Below are 16,763 nucleotides of genomic sequence, written 5' to 3' on the forward strand. Positions count from 1 at the left end.
ATGAACTATTCCTCGAACTGAGGTCACATCAAACGTACCCACAGTGCATTTCCATAACGCCAACTTCCCCATGCCACGTATTCTGATTTGAGCCATCAGATAAATCTAATTCCTAAGCCTGTAGGTACATTTGATCGATGCTGCATGTGATGATGATGATGATACAATGACTTTAAAGAGCCCAACTCTGTGAGCTATTACAGTGCCTAGTCCTCACACTATGGTATTCAATCGTGGCACTGGGGTACGTGTGACTGGAGAATCACAATGATAACCAGCTCAGAAGGTTGGCTCCTATAACCAAGGGACTTCAGTGTGATGCATTGTAGTGTGACTTTGTCCTCTCGTGTCCTTCCTCATCCATGCAGAAGCTCGACGTAGAGCCCCAGCCACTGAGCTCATCGGAGGGGAGCACAGTCGATATCCGCCCCCCTGGAGATGGGGTTGATTCAGTGGAGCTGGAACCTGAGGAGTCACTGGACCCAGAAGCCTGCTTTACAGAGGGTAAGTGGGATGCAAGGGTGATAGGCAGGGATGATGATGGAAAGTGGGAAGGTGGACCAGAGCGAGGAAGATGGGGAGACAAAACACTTCCAGAGCACATTTCAAGACTTGGAGTAAATCGCATTAACTGCTTGTGCTTAGCACAGGTCTGTCTGACTAACAACTGAGTGACAGTGAATTCAAATGCTCAGCGGAACAGATAAAAATGTGGTCTGTGGGGTTCTGTTGTTTTGTAATGTAACCTGACATTTTATCTGACATACCTTTAGTACCATTAAAGCTACTTTCAGCAGCTCTGCTGTTCATAAAGGGGTCACTACAGCGGGTAGCTCTGACTATTTAATTTGGGAGATTTTTATGTCGCGTGGCCTTCCTGAGGGGATTTGTGTCTCCTCCTGGGATCGAGGCAGAGATATTTTGCTTGTTAGGTGTGTAAACCACTACTGGAGCCACCTCCAGTACAATCGTGAATATGCATATAACAGATGTAAGCAATATATTATGACTTGCATTATGAGTGTGCGTAAATCATAGCAGCAGATGAAAGCATAAGACCCCGAATGAATTAACAACAAAGAACAACATATTTTAACGCTATTCTATGTTACTAATATGTCAAATAGAACATTAAGACCCTTTCAGTGAGCAATCATATTTTAACTTTCAGTGGATTTTCAAACAACTGCATGGAAAGATTTTATGAAATGTTGGTGAAAAAAAATAAACTGAACTGAATTCTGTATGCTGCCTGAAAGTTTTGTGGACTCCTTTGATTTTGTTTTTCAATTTTTTTAAGCTTTTGCATTTTCATAAGATAGCATAGAAGAGAGACAGGAAAGCAGAGAGTGTGTGGGAGAAGATGTACAGCAAAGGGCCTTGGGTCAGAACCAACCCTGGGCCACTGCATTCAGCCTTGTGGCATCTGGTTGCCTACTCAGGTTGTGAGCTAAACAGGCATGCTTAACATGTGACTTTGATTTGAATCACACCACTTTAACAGTTTGCAGTGAAGCATGGTCACAGATCTAGAGCAGTAAGCTTGGTTGGTTTATCAGTTTTTGCGTAAAAAAATGATTGAAATCAATAATTAATGACATTAGGACATTTCTGGATGTTTGGATATTTATTTCAGTCACTTTAAGGTTATTTACAAAATAAAACCCCTCAAACAAAAAAAGCTGACTGATTTCTTGTGGGTAATTTTGTTAACACATTCAGTTGGATCAAAAAGGGATTACATCAAAGCTCTTCTTTGGTCCCAACTACTAAACAGCATCTTCTAAGTTCGCTGTTGCCATCTGCATACATAAAAATTCCCATTCACTACTTACATTCAGAATCGAGCCAGAACATCATAGGTCTGAAATAGATTTCCCAAAATTCCTCCACAAATAGTGATGTAGTTGCTACAGGATAGCGATTGCTGTTAAACTGTGAGGTGACATAAGTGCAACCTTGCTTTTTGAGAATGACACAAATATTAGTTTTCACAAAGTTTGCTGCTAAACTGCTTTTAGATCTTTGTCTCAGTTGTTTCTGTGATGTACTGAAATATAATTACAAGAACTTCATACGTTTCAAATTACATGACAAATGCAAAGAGTCAGTACTTGCAGTGTTGGCCCTTCTTTTTCAGGACCTCTGCAATTTGACTGGGCATGCTCTCAATCAACTTCTGGGCCAAATCCTGACTGATAGCAACCCATTCTTTCATAATCACTTCTTGGAGTTTGTCAGAATTAGTGGGTTTTTGTTTGTCCACCTGCCTCTTGAGAATTGACCACAAGTTCTCAATGGGATTAAGATCTGGGGAGTTTCCAGGCCATGGACCCAAAATTTCAACGTTTTGTTCCCCGAGCCACTTAGTTATCACTTTTGCCTTATGGTACGGTGCTCCATCGTGCTGGAAAATGCATTGTTCTTCACCAAACTGTTGTTGCATTGTTGGAAGAAGTTGCTGTTGGAGGGTGTTTTGGTACCATTCTTTATTCATGGCTGTGTTTTTGGGCATAATTGTGAGTGAGCCCACTCCCTTGGATGAGAAGCAACCCCACACATGAATGGTCTCAGGATGCTTTACTGTTGGCATGACACAGGACTGATGGTAGCACTCACCCTTTCTTCTCCGGACAAGCCTTTTTCCAGATGCCCCAAACAATCGGAGAGAGGCTTCATCTGAGAATATGACTTTGCCCCAGTCCTCTGCAGTCCATTCACCATACTTTCTGCATAAGATCAATCTCTCCCTGATATTTTTTTTGGAGAGAAGTGGCTTCTTTGCTGCCCTTCTTGACACCAGGCCATCTTCCAACAGTCTTCGCCTCACTGTGTGTGCAGATGCACTCACACCTGCCTGCTGCCATTCCTGAGCAAGCTCTGCACTGGTGGCACTCCGATCCAGCAGCTGAATCCTCTTTAGGAGACGATCCTGGCGCTTGCTGGACTTTCTTGGATGCGCTGAAGCCTTCTTAACAAGAATTGAACCTCTTTCCTTGAAGTTCTCGATGATCCTATAAATTGTTGATTTAGGTGCAATCTTAGTAGCCACAATATCCTTGCCTGTGAAGCCGTTTTTATGCAACGCAATGATGGCTGCACGTGTTTCTTTGCAGGTCACCATGGTTAACAATGGAAGAACAATGATTTCAAGCATCACCCTCCTTTTAACATGTCAAGTCTGCCATTCTAACCCAATCAGCCTGACATAATGATCTCCAGCCTTGTGCTCATCAACATTCTCACCTGAGTTAACAAGACGATTACTGAAATGATCACAGCAGGTCCTTTAATGACAGCAATGAAATGCAGTGGAAAGGTTTTTTTTGAGATTAAGTTAAATTTCATGGCAAGGAAGGGCTATGCAATTCATCTGATCACTCTTCATAACATTCTGGAGTATATGCATATTGCTATTATACAAACTTAAACAGCAACTTTTCCAATTTCCAATATTTGTGTCATTCTCAAAACTTTTGGCTACGACTGTACAACCAGTTGACAACTATTTGAGTTGGATGGACTACTCCAGTGACTTACTGTGCCAATAATATGGACTTATTGGCACAAACTGACTCCAATCTGTGTGAAAGTGAATCCAGTCGGTCCGAGTCAGACCTAAATGTTTGGAAACTGGTTGCCTCTCACCAGCTAATCTGAGCAACAGCTTTGCAATCAAAGTAGCACCCAGAAATACAACACAATACAAATACAACAGAATACAACACCCTCAACCCCTGGGCAACCATTTGGTCACCACAACTTATTGCAGTCAATCACAGAATATGAAAATTCTTCAATAAAAACAGTGTGTGGGGGGAGGGTCGACCCTGATCACAATGAAACTTCAAGAAGTCATGAACAGGACAGAAGCAGTGTTATGTGAAATAACAACAAAAGGCTCAATTATTGTAACAGCAGTGAAAATTCAGTTTATTCTGGGATTTTGTTGGCTAAAATGTTAGCAACAACCTTTACCGTATTAAGGCATGCAGTTCGTATTCATATAACTTATCTGGATAACAGAAAGCAGTCCCGCAATATGTTATCCAGTGGGGCCGTGTTTATGTGTTGATTCACCATGGAGTTTTGATACCTGGGTTTCATTTCTCATTCTGTTTTCTCTGTGCCTGCAGGCTGTGTGCGCAGGTTCCAGTGCTGCCAGATCAGTGAGGAGGGAGACAAGTTTAAGAGCTGGTGGACACTCAGGAAAACCTGCTTTATCATAGTAGAGCATAACTGGTTTGAATCCTTCATCATATTCATGATTCTGCTGAGCAGTGGAGCACTGGTGAGTGGGTGTTAGACATCTTGATAAACACTGCTGGGGTCTGTCTTATGAACAGAGTTTGTTCTTCACTGCACTCGTTTGGCTTGCTTTTATATACTTTCTGTTTTTATTTCACAGTCTGAAAGCACCACATTTAGGACAGCTTCAGTTCTCTAAGCAGTTACTGTACCTGTTAACATTCTGAATAGATCTTTGATGAATCACTTATTTCACACTTCACTATTTCTATCTAAAGTTTCTATAAAATATTCCATGCTGCACAGGCTTTTGAGGACATTTACATCGAGCAGCGGCGGACCATCAAAACCGTGCTAGAGTACGCAGACAAAGTGTTCACTTACGTCTTCATCCTTGAAATGCTGTTAAAGTGGGTGGCATATGGCTTTGTCAAGTACTTCACCAATGCCTGGTGCTGGCTGGACTTCTTAATTGTAGACGTAAGTATATTCAGTGTTCGCTCTTATTAAAATTAAGCCTCCAATCTGGTGTACAATGAGACAATAGAACCAGAAAGCACCTTAACAGCATATGGACTGGTAACTGGAACAGACCGCTACCATGGCCCACACCAAGACTTAAGTTAGCAAAGTCAGCTGAATCTTCTTCCCTCCATTCTTTGTGATAACATAAGCCAGCTCATTAAACATTTGACAAGAAAGAAAATTAACTTTAATAACAGCCATGCTGACATAATTGTAGTTAACTTATTGTTCTGTCATTTCTTTACTTGAAGTTGTTTTTCTAACACTCATTATAGCACAGAGCAAGTGAAATCCTTTCATTTTTCACCCTTCACCCTGCTTATCTGATATTATCTCCTCTCAGGTGTCCTTGGTCAGCCTGGTAGCAAATGCTCTGGGCTACTCTGAGCTTAGTGCCATCAAATCTCTGAGGACACTGCGAGCTCTACGGCCCCTGAGGGCCTTGTCTCGGTTTGAGGGCATGAGGGTAAGAACAGCAGGAATACTGTTTGTGGGCAAGTTGAAAAAAAAGAATTAAGATCAATTCTCACACCAACCAATTACATCTTCCATATGCTTCAAAATGTCTAGGTTTCAGATATTCAGTTAAATTGTAAAATATGATGGAATTCAGTTTTACTTTTATCTGTTTATGTACCAATAGTTAAGGGAAAAAAATACCACTCTCTTGTTAGTTAGTACAGTCGATGCCTTGAGCACCTGCAAATTGTTAAAAACACACATTTCTGACATGCATATAAATCCCTATTTTTATAGTTTAAACCCTAAATATGCCCGAAATACGTGAGAGAGCTACGGGCAGTAAAATGTTACGATTCTGGAATACTGGACTGCCCGAGATGAATAATGCTCTTGGATTGGCTACTTTCAAACTTTCTATCACTTAGTACAGTGGTATGTCACGACCCCAAGCTGAGCTTTCCTCTATGATTGCTTCGTGTTGTTTCTACTAACAAGACTAAGAAGTCTCTACTTTTTAAAGAAAATTTAGTGTATTCTGGCTTGATTTGTCTGAGAACCTAAAAATATATAAATAACTAACTGCAACCTGAGTGCTGGCTGTGTCATGCAAAGATGATGACCTGCTCTAAATTTTAAAAAGCAACCTGAGATCAAACCACCAACTTTCTGATTAGTAGATGACCTGTTCTATTCAATTCAATTTTCACTTCTAATTTATTCATACAGCGCTAAATCACAGCAACACTTGCCTCAAGGTGCATTATATTGTCGGGTAGACCCTTACAATAATGCATACAGACAAAAACCCAACAATCATATGACCCCCTATGAGCAAGCACTTTGGCGACAGTGGGATGGAAAAACTTCCCTTTTACAGGAAGCTCTACCTCCTGAACTACAGCCACCAGGTTCTGAGCATGTGCTCACTGATTAATGACTTGTCAGATCATTAGTCAATGAGCACCCAGTTTCATTCCACATATAATCCTCCATTAAGAAAAACAGTATGACCAAGACTTATAAAGACTTTTGGTAGCGATATCATTGCTATCATCTAACTCTGGGCAATGTAACGTAAATAGGTTTATTTTGCAAACGGTATGTAAAAATGCTCATTTGAACTTTCAGCCTACGTCTTTATTTTCCTTAGAAAGGTGAATTCTTATGACATTCTTTTTGTTCTCTGTATCGCTGAAGCTGTATAGACATTCTCAGTGTTTTTGTTAGATATGCTTTTAGATATGCTGAAGGGAAAATGCCCCCATATTTTTTTTACTTTCGTGTTTCAATATTTTAATGTTACTTGATAAATCTTTTTACAGAGGTATTGTAAGAAGGTTTTAGCTTTTTAGGGGGCCTGTCTGTAAGACTGCATGCTTTTAAAACTTCTGTAAATGTATCATTTCCTTACAGTTGGACACTGTAATTGTTCTCTCTGCATGACTTTCTTCACATTGTGTTAATGGATTGCTGTATATAGCTGTTCTCAGGCATTGTTTTTCTGGCATTGCTTGCGTGGTGCCTTTGACCTGTAATTTTTTTCTTTGTTGTGTGTCTTTTTTTCATTTACAGTCAAACAAAATGTTGTGACTTCATCCCGCCTCTCTAAGGTTTTTTTCTGTTTTGCTTTTTTACCTTTCAAATGGTAGCCTTTTCACCTATCCACCTTCTTCTTTCCAACTGTCATGTTGTTAAGTAGATATGTATGGTGTTAAGAGCTTTATGTGTGCAGATACTGTTTATTAATCACAGCTCTGAGTTACACAGCTTCACTGTTAACTTTTGATTCAGTCTTGGTATTTGTTCTGAAAGCATAAACATTTTGGCTCAATCCAGTCAGTTGACCACATGTGCTTCTGACAGCTAAGTGATAAGATAATTGTAATGGCCAGTTATCCTTCTTTAGCACAGACTTTGATTTGAGAAAACGGTGAGTTCTGAGTCAGACTGTGTGTTTCGACATCCCCAGGTTGTGGTGAATGCATTGCTGGGAGCCATCCCCTCCATCATGAACGTGCTGCTGGTCTGCCTCATATTTTGGCTCATCTTCAGCATCATGGGTGTCAACCTGTTTGCGGGCAAGTACTACTACTGCGTCAATGCCACCACGGATGAGCCCTTCCCTAGCGAAGTCGTCAACAACAAGTCTGACTGCCTGAGCTTGAATGACAGTGCCCGCTGGAAGAATGTTAAAATCAACTTTGACAATGTGGGAGCCGGCTATCTGGCTCTGTTGCAAGTGGTGAGTTTAGATTGCAATTGGCATTAAGAAGAAAAGAGCAGAAATCTCAAAGTATACATATGTATTTGGAATCATTTATGCCGAAACTGTCTGACTTCTACAATTCTGTTTTGTGATTTGAGTCTGTCTTTAGCTTTAATCTTGCAGTTGGCGCCATTCATCCGTAAACTATATCCACTTATTCGTATAGATTGGGAGATTTTACTCTGGTCAAATTGAGGAAAAAAAACAAGCAGGAAAAGAAAAACATGTAAACTCAAACACAAAGCCACCATCTGACCAGCACACTTCAACACAGAACCATTTGGGGTTAGGTGAGAGGTTTGACAGGACCACTTAGTCAAAAGGTCATTTTGACGTTTGATGGTCATTTTTGGATTAGGTCATTTGTATTTGGTGGTATGTCTCAATTTGATGACCTACACACACAGTTCAAAATCCTAAAGCAAAGAAAGCACACAGCCGGTCCTTCCATGTATAAAGAGAGAAGGACTGAAGAATCTGTAGCCCTATATTGCCATTATGAGAGTATAATGAAAAATAATTGTGCTAACCTTGTAGTTCCATTCCTTGGACTTATTAGTCTGCTTGCCTATCGATTCCACTTATCAGTTCCACTTGCACTACAGTCAGCTGATTTCAGTCTGTGTGCCAGAAGAGGGAAACAGTGGCGCAGTCTACAGCATGGTTATAAACGTTACTTTTATTTTTATTACATAAAAGGACAAGTGTGCAAACTTCAACATGTACAAGCAGTCAGGCTGCTGAAACTGTTTAGAGGCAGAAGCTGTTTGCTGTCATGCAAACATGTTCATGTTTCTAAAGTAGAATTACTGTGGCATCACTATAAAATCTCTTTGTGCTGGTTTTCATCTTTGCCACTGCACTTAGGTGCCACTTGAGCTCCGGTACCAAGCAGAGTGAGCACAGGGGCCACTAGAAGATGCCGAACCCTAAGGCCATCCTCATGAAGTCTATTTTTGATTGTTTCTACTGGAGGTTGCTTTGTGGTCATTTTGTAGGGTTTTGGCAGTGCTCAAAAGAGCACCTACAAGTCCTGACGATGGGTTAAGGACTTCTACAGTCTTGTCTAGCTCTCATAGAGAAACTGCCCATCTCCTGCTAAAATACTGTTTCTTCTGTTACCTGCTTTTAGGCAACATTTAAGGGTTGGATGGACATCATGTATGCAGCTGTGGACTCTCGGGATGTAAGTAGATGTTTAACAGAGTTGTAGGTTTGCTTCCACATAGTGAAAAGTCCTTGCTTTTATATTTTAATATAATCTATGTTTTAATATTTTCATCATATTACATATTACATTTTTATGGTAGCTGGTATAACTTTAAATTTGCTCTTTTTTACTTTTCTAGTTGGAAGAACAGCCTAAATATGAAGTAAACTTGTACATGTACCTCTACTTTGTCATCTTCATCATCTTTGGCTCCTTCTTCACACTCAACCTTTTCATTGGTGTCATTATCGACAACTTCAATCAGCAGAAGAAAAAGATAAGTTACATCTTCATTTAAAAGTTATATTGACTAATAGTTTCTGTCAGCTAATGTAAACCGACATATTTTATAGGCTTCTTTCAGTTTGGGCATTTTAAGTTATATTATTTGTAAAGTATTACCTTTATTTATTGTATTTTTTTGGCTAGGTCTTAACACAGCAAAGGATTCTCATTATAGAGTTCAATTTAAGAGAGTTACCATTTTTATTCTAATGACTTTTTAGGATTCCTAATTGCAGTGAGCTAGCTAATTTGTGTTGTCAATCTGCAGTGAAATCTTCACACTGTTTAGTCACCAGAGACAATTCCTTCTAGTTTTCCTCTCCAGTTTATTAATTACAAGCAGATTTTGGACATGTAGCTCCTCTGTCTTTGCGTAAATGTAAAACTATAGTTTGCTCAAAACACCAAAAATGTGTTTAGTATGAAATCACTTTTTAAATCACTTTAAGAGGTGGATAACATTTTTTTAAGTAAAAAAATGGGGATGTATTTGCAGATTTGTCAAATTTGATAGATGCATACAGCTGTGTTATGTTGTCTAGATATTATACATCTAGACATGGCTGTGCAAAAATAAAATGATGGATTATTTATTTGGTTTCTGGATTTATTAAATGTCTCGTGTTACAACAGCAATGAAATTCAGACTTGTTAAATATGTTGTTGTTGAGTTAACTGCAAGCTTCCACCTTTGTTCTGTGTCTCATTTTTGTTGAGTAAATGTTATAAATGCTAATGTGGGGTTTATTTGTGGACCAAATTATATGGGCTACATTTTCAATTAAGGCAGATATGGAGATTTCTTAGATAACTCACTTATACATCCCTGCAGTAATATTTCTTAGAAAACACAAAATCGTGAATAAAATATAATAGAAGAGCGTGTCTCTCTTGAGCCACAATGCCACCTATTTTTATTAATGTTGACACAAATAGCTTTGGTAGTGCATTACAGTGTCGCTTCTTTTGAAATTGGAACACCAGTAGGAAGCAGTCCTGTGCCACACTGTGCAGAGAGCACACACAGCCTGGGTACAAAGCAGGGCAAATTTTGCTAAGGTAGACCCAGGGCTGTGTTAAAGAAAGCAGTGAGCTACAAAATAATGGTCATCTAAAGCTGCTTCTGTATGCACGAGCAGTGTCGTAGCACATGCAGTGTGGAAATGTACCCTCCATTGAGCCATGCAGACTAACAAGTAGAATCGACAACACCCGAGAGATTTATGATGGAGAGGACGGGGAGGGGATGGGTCTACATTGACAGTTTCTGCATGATGGCCGGTCTGATTTGACTGACTGAGACATGTTATCGGCTGGTGTGGTACAGTGGCTCCAAAGCATCACACAGATGGTTGTTCCGTGCTGACACCAGCCACCCCCTGAGATATGTATGCAATCAGTGAGCAGCAATGAGAGTGGGATGTGTATAGTGTGTATGATGCCGAGAGGGAAATCTATATCTTTGATTAATAGAGTGTAGTAATTTTTTGGCTGAAATTTAAAGCCTTTAGGAAAGAGTAAAATGATGTACAAAATGTAACAGCAAATGGAATCGCAACAATAAACAAGGAAATATATAAATATAATATAATCATCAAACAAAACACAAATGAGCTAAATTTCCAAAATAATAACAACTAGAATGCTGATTTTAAAAAATCTGAAAATTAAAACCAGATTCATTTTGGGTTTTTGTTTTGTTTTGTTTTTTCAAAGTATGTGGTTATAACCAAGTTTTTGCTCTCTTTACTTGGGAGGTCAGGACATCTTCATGACTGAAGAACAGAAGAAATACTACAACGCCATGAAGAAACTGGGGTCCAAGAAGCCGCAGAAACCTATACCTCGACCAACAGTGAGACTCGGACTCCTAGGTCTTTCTAATCAACTCCAAGCAGAGTGAAATGACTCATTTGTTTTCATTCCTTGTCTCTCTTTTTTTTCAGAATGCGTTTCAAGGCTGTGTCTTTGACTTCATCACAAAGCAGGCCTTTGACATCGTGATCATGATCCTCATCTGCCTTAACATGGTGACCATGATGGTAGAGACGGATGCCCAGACGAAAGAGATGGACCATATCCTGTACTGGATTAATCTGGTCTTTATTGTGCTCTTCACTGGGGAGTGTGTGCTCAAGATGATTTCACTGCGTCACTATTACTTCACCATTGGCTGGAATATTTTTGACTTTGTGGTGGTGATCCTTTCGATTGTAGGTAAGGAGATGTCCTAAAGTTCTTTTCATTTGATGGTGTTTAAAAAAATATAAAAATTATATCAACACAAAAAAATCCAATGGGGCTTCTTTTTCCTTTGCAGGCATGTTTTTATCTGAAGTTATCGAGAAGTACTTTGTGTCCCCGACACTGTTCCGAGTGATACGATTGGCCAGGATAGGCCGAATCCTCCGCCTTATCAAAGGTGCCAAGGGCATCCGGACGCTTCTCTTTGCCTTGATGATGTCACTCCCTGCCCTGTTCAACATTGGCCTCCTCCTCTTTCTTGTTATGTTTATCTATGCCATTTTTGGCATGTCCAACTTTGCTTATGTCAAGCGGGAGGCAGGAATCGATGACATGTTCAATTTCGAGACCTTTGGGAACAGTATGATCTGTTTGTTTCAGATTACCACCTCAGCTGGGTGGGATGGCCTGCTGGCACCCATACTTAACAAGAGGGACCCTGACTGTGAGAGCCAGCTGGAGCACCCAGGCAACTCCTACAAAGGCAATTGTGGCAATCCATCAGTAGGCATCTTCTTCTTTGTCAGCTACATCATCATCTGCTTTCTCATTGTGGTCAACATGTACATTGCTGTGATCCTGGAAAACTTTAGCGTGGCCACTGAGGAGAGTGCCGAGCCACTGAGCGAGGATGACTTTGAGATGTTCTATGAAGTGTGGGAACGCTTTGATCCTGATGCCACGCAGTTTGTGGCGTACAGCAAACTCTCTGACTTTGCAGATGCTCTAGATCCACCTCTACGCATACCCAAGCCTAACATGATTCAGCTCATCTCCATGGACCTGCCCATGGTGAGTGGTGAGCGCATCCACTGCCTCGATATTCTGTTTGCCTTCACTAAAAGAGTTTTGGGTGAAGGCGGTGAAATGGACATGTTGCGCGGACAGATGGAGGACCGCTTTATGGCCTCCAACCCCTCTAAGGTGTCTTACGAGCCCATCACCACCACGTTGCGCCGCAAACAGGAGGAAATGTCTGCTATAATCATCCAGAGAGCCTTCCGGCGCTACATGATCCGCCTGGCCATGAAGAAGGCCTCAGCCCTCTACAAGGAGCAGTTGAAAGAGGGCATGCATGACCCTGACAAGGATGTGATGGTCATCAGCAAGTTCAATGAGAACTCCACGTCAGAGAAAATGGACATGACCCCCTCCACAGCCTCCCCGCCATCATATAACAGTGTGACAAAGTCAGATAAGGACAAATACGAAAAAGAAAATAGGGAAAGAGAAAATAAAGCAAAAGACTTGAAAGACCGAAAGAAATAGACTTCTTAAAAAGGAACAACAACAAAAAAAGAATGCATCAGAGACATGAGGGAACTTTGTTTAAAGCTTATATATATAGGGGATATATAGATTCACATTTGTGTTGATTGTTCCAACATGAGGAGTCTGTGCCATGTAGGCATGGAATGGGAATGTGGTTATGTCAATATATGGGGAATACGAAAACAAACTGTCCAGCAGACACTGCCAGAGTTTGAGTGGGAAACAGAACAGCCTCTCTGCAAAACGCTTGTGATTCTCCTATTGGTTTTTGTTACTGACACACTTGAGTGTACTGTTAAGTTTTCTGTAGCTAGTGCTGCTGCTACTACTATAAATCCAGTGTCTTGAATTTAACAATCGCTGTATCACTTAACAATTGCTCCACATTCTTCTGTGAATTTTCCTTTCCAGTTTCCAGTTTCGTTTTTTAATGCGAAAGAATGTTTTCTACATTGTTTTGTTTCATTATCGTGAGAATGTGTCCACTGCTTTCACTGTTGTAAAATCACCAAGGGCAGACTAAGTCAATGCTGGAAAATACAACAACCACCTGAAACTCGTACAATGCAGGGTCAATGCCAGAATGCTCTTGGTTCATACGGTATACAAAGCTGAAATAACGAACACGCCACTAAAGTGCAATGAACAAACACATTGCATTTACTGATGTACCATCACTGATTGTTGAAATCTGTATTGTTCCTATTTCAGTAGAAATTACAAGTCTCCAAATACAGAGAAGCTGAATGTATGCAAGAAAAGGAATGAGACGCATTAAAGGAAACTTGTTCCTTGGGAAATACTCTTGATTGCTCTTTTATAGAGAGTTTGATGACAAAATTGCTACCACTCCCATTTCCATCTGTTTAGTATAAAGCTAGAGCCAAGGGATTGTTAGCTGAACTGAGCATGAAGGCCAGACTCGGGCTAAAAGTGTCAAACATCTAGATTTTTTGTTTGAGAATGTATGTATATATAAAATTGAGGTAATTTTAGCATACTAATAAAATAGCAGCAGAAGCCTTACACAAATTCATGTATGGAATTGATAAAGTCTTTGTTAGTAAATTTAACTATAGTCCCATCAAGCCAGAGCACAGTCACTGCAAAAAGGTTCCAGATGATGATGTATACACCATCAGTTATTCTCACTCATGAAGCTATAACTGCTAACTGCTGTGGTTTAAACAAGTGTGCCTGTCTAGTTTGTGCTGATTGGCATTTTTGGGTACAACTGTATTGGAGGTGGTGTGCATTAGTCTTGGATTGGCACTGAAATAATAATTGACACTGGTTGGGAGCACGGAAAACGATTTGTTTTATTTGGTCGTATGTTATTTTAATTCAAAGTTAACATTGTTTTAGGTGTCTTTGGTCCAAGACTAGGGTTTAATGGGCAGTCCAGTTCCTTGTTTACCACTGGAGGTCAAGGAAACATATTGACACAATTATGAATGGTTTCACAGCTGCCAATCCCAAGCCTAATCAAATATGACAATTTAGCACATAAGGCTAATTAGCTTTTTTTTTTACCCCCTGTTTTTTCACGACGAATACTTTAATATAGTTTTTATAATGGTTCATGTTGGATAATGTTAAAGGCTTCTGGAATAATGTCAGAGTCAGGTTAGGATTAAAATATTCTAAATGACAACAGTTGGAACCCTCATGTTCACGATGGGTGTCATCTTAGTTTTATGCAAACCTCTTCATATAAAGTGTTACTGGACATTGTTGACCTCCCTGATTACTGTCTTCATGCTAAGTTAAGCACAGTTCATTAGTTTTTGTTTTTACCTCTCCATAATATTACTTTATTAGTAAATGATAAAGTTAAGTCCTGGTTTTATCCCTTTTCCTCTACACATTCTCTACACCTGTTAGTTCCTATCCCAACCCCATATGTCGTTTCACTAGCTGGGCCCACGTCCTCATTTTAGGTTTGGCAGCGTTTTTAGTAGATAAAGGCGAATGGCTTAATTTTTTTTTTTTCTTATATCTTATACAGATATAAGAGTGGTAATAATCTTCTCACTGGCTCTGGCAGTGAAGCAAATAAGCACATTTTCGCAAAACGCGTCTCTGAGAATAACACTCAAACCTGCTCGTCTCACAGCGCAGTGTCTTTCACATACGTTTGTCGTCCTCCCTTTATCCTCCACCCCACTTCCTCCCAGAACTCCTTACGTAATGAAATATTCTAAAAAGATCTTTCTAACTGCTGTCAAGCTAGAACATTACAATATATCACATTAAAGGTTGGTTATAATATCACAGATGTTTGTATGCCATTCATGTTTAAATTGAGCGTGTGATTTAATGTAGTGGTTTGGTTTGTAAATATTATAGATATTTGGGCTCACAGTATGCATCACACATTTGATGTATAAGATGAAGCACTTTTTATCCCCACTGCTATGTAATACCATGTGTGACGGTCACATTTGTGTGTGCGAGACAAAGGGCGAGTGTGTCTGTATATTTGTATATGTTTATCTATGTAAGAATGGGACTGCGTGAATGTAGGCATCTATCTCTTTATGTGAGCGAGTGTGTCTGTGTGCATTAGGGTCTGCAGGTTGCTTATATGCTATTGATTATAAATAACATTTTCACTGTAGATATGAGTGCATTTTTCCAGTCTTTGACGTTGATTCACATTTTTCTAGAAGAGTTTTTTTTTTCATTCTGCACTGTAACCTTTGACAATATAAAAGATGGACGTAACTGCTGTGACATCAACTCAACAGTTTCCAAAGTTGCGATTTGAAGCTTTGAGATGAACGTTTCCACTGTTGCAGCCTTGGTTGCAAGAAATTGGATGTGATGACAAACGGGTGGGTCTGACTATGACACTGCTTGCTCATTGGCTACTGACTGGTAATTGACAATTCAACTGATGAGGTTTTTTGAAACATGGTATGAGCAAGTTTTACAAATTAATTCATTTTTATTTACCCAAATCGAGCGACTAAGATAATGAACTCAGCAACAAAGTGTTTACAGAGCTCAAGAAAGAGCCCTTCACGGGACAGGAAGTGTTTTTTGCAACCGCAGCTATCGTCATCTGGTGGCCTTCAGATAGAATATAGGTTTTTAGGCACTTCCACATTGGCTTCATTTTTTCTGACCAGGAAGCTATGTCCATCTTTTTTATTGTCTATGACTGTAACACATGATGAAACACATGTATGGTCCCCATATCTGTAGATACAAACCATGAAGCAATCAGTAGCCATCTTTCATTGCGCTTGTAGTGTTTTAGTGAACTGCATGCCAGAAGTGACTACTGTCCGCTCATATGGTAATATAATTTCAAAGCCAAAAGAATAAAGGACATATTTTTTGTAAATGCTTGTTTATTTTCTCCACTTCCTTCCTTGTCTTTTCTTTCAGGGTCTAAAAGTTTGCTCATATGTGTGTGCCATCAGCTCTTTGATCTGTGATCTGAACCTGAAGTATGATTGCATTACAGGTTTAACAGGATCTTTCATGTGATTCAAGTACATGTTACACCTGACTGTATCGATTTGCAAAATGTGACAAGTGACTTTTTTTTTGTTATAACCAAAGATGTGGCAACTAAAAAGTAAACACCTAGATTTTCAAAATAAAACCTGTTTTGGGAAGCATATTTTGCATGCACAACACATTTGGAGGCTAGAATGAAGATGGAAAGAGTTAAGTGGCTCAGCATATTCAATAGGCTTAAATAGAGACGTTGCTGCTGAGGTGACTATCTGTTTTCAGCTTAAGTAATCTGTGTTGAATGTAGACAACTGGGACTCTTGAAAATATTCTCATAGCAGTTCACATTTTAAAGTCTTAGAAAGCACTTATTAAATACAGTATTGTGCAATGGTAGTTTGCCACCACTCATTTCTTTATATTTGGTTAGTAAAACAGCAATTGTTGGAAATAAGTAAGCAAGTTATAATGAGCTTGAAGGGTTATTTAGTTTGACAACCTTTATTCATCAGCACAGGTTGAATTCTCTTAGGCTTCTCTGGGCTCTGGTTCACTTAAGACACGTCTTTCAGATACTATTAGATACTCATGTGTAGTCGATAGTTTGTTTGTTTTTTTTAGGCCTGCCACTTTTTCTTTTGTCCTCCACTTGTCCATTTTCCCCAGTTTTTATCAGCATCACACACCTTCTGATTTATGCCAAATGTTTTGCCAAATAGCTCTTTGAGAATCACCTTGTTGGTGAAAAAAAACTATTTTATGTGTGCAAAACTGTGATATCTC

General features: G+C 39.6%; 1 protein-coding gene across 5 annotated transcripts in view; it reads left to right on the plus strand.

Moving 5' to 3' along the window:
* scn1lab (sodium channel, voltage-gated, type I like, alpha b) overlaps window positions 1-15,862 on the plus strand; it is a 40,354-nt gene extending 24,492 nt beyond the window's left edge. For all 5 annotated transcript variants that reach the window (XM_076879800.1, XM_076879799.1, XM_076879804.1 and 2 more), the window contains 10 exons: window positions 369-504; window positions 4,137-4,291; window positions 4,555-4,728; window positions 5,117-5,239; window positions 7,205-7,477; window positions 8,634-8,687; window positions 8,851-8,988; window positions 10,747-10,851; window positions 10,943-11,213; window positions 11,317-15,862. In XM_076879800.1, coding sequence (XP_076735915.1) covers window positions 369-504; window positions 4,137-4,291; window positions 4,555-4,728; window positions 5,117-5,239; window positions 7,205-7,477; window positions 8,634-8,687; window positions 8,851-8,988; window positions 10,747-10,851; window positions 10,943-11,213; window positions 11,317-12,509 — 2,622 coding nt within the window. In that variant the 3' untranslated portion in view covers window positions 12,510-15,862. The remainder of the gene's footprint in view (window positions 1-368; window positions 505-4,136; window positions 4,292-4,554; window positions 4,729-5,116; window positions 5,240-7,204; window positions 7,478-8,633; window positions 8,688-8,850; window positions 8,989-10,746; window positions 10,852-10,942; window positions 11,214-11,316) is intronic.
* Window positions 15,863-16,763: the final 901 nt, after the last annotated feature.

Source organism: Maylandia zebra, linkage group LG23 (assembly GCF_041146795.1).
Source record: "Maylandia zebra isolate NMK-2024a linkage group LG23, Mzebra_GT3a, whole genome shotgun sequence".
In the NCBI taxonomy this organism is placed as follows: Eukaryota; Metazoa; Chordata; class Actinopteri; order Cichliformes; family Cichlidae; genus Maylandia; species Maylandia zebra.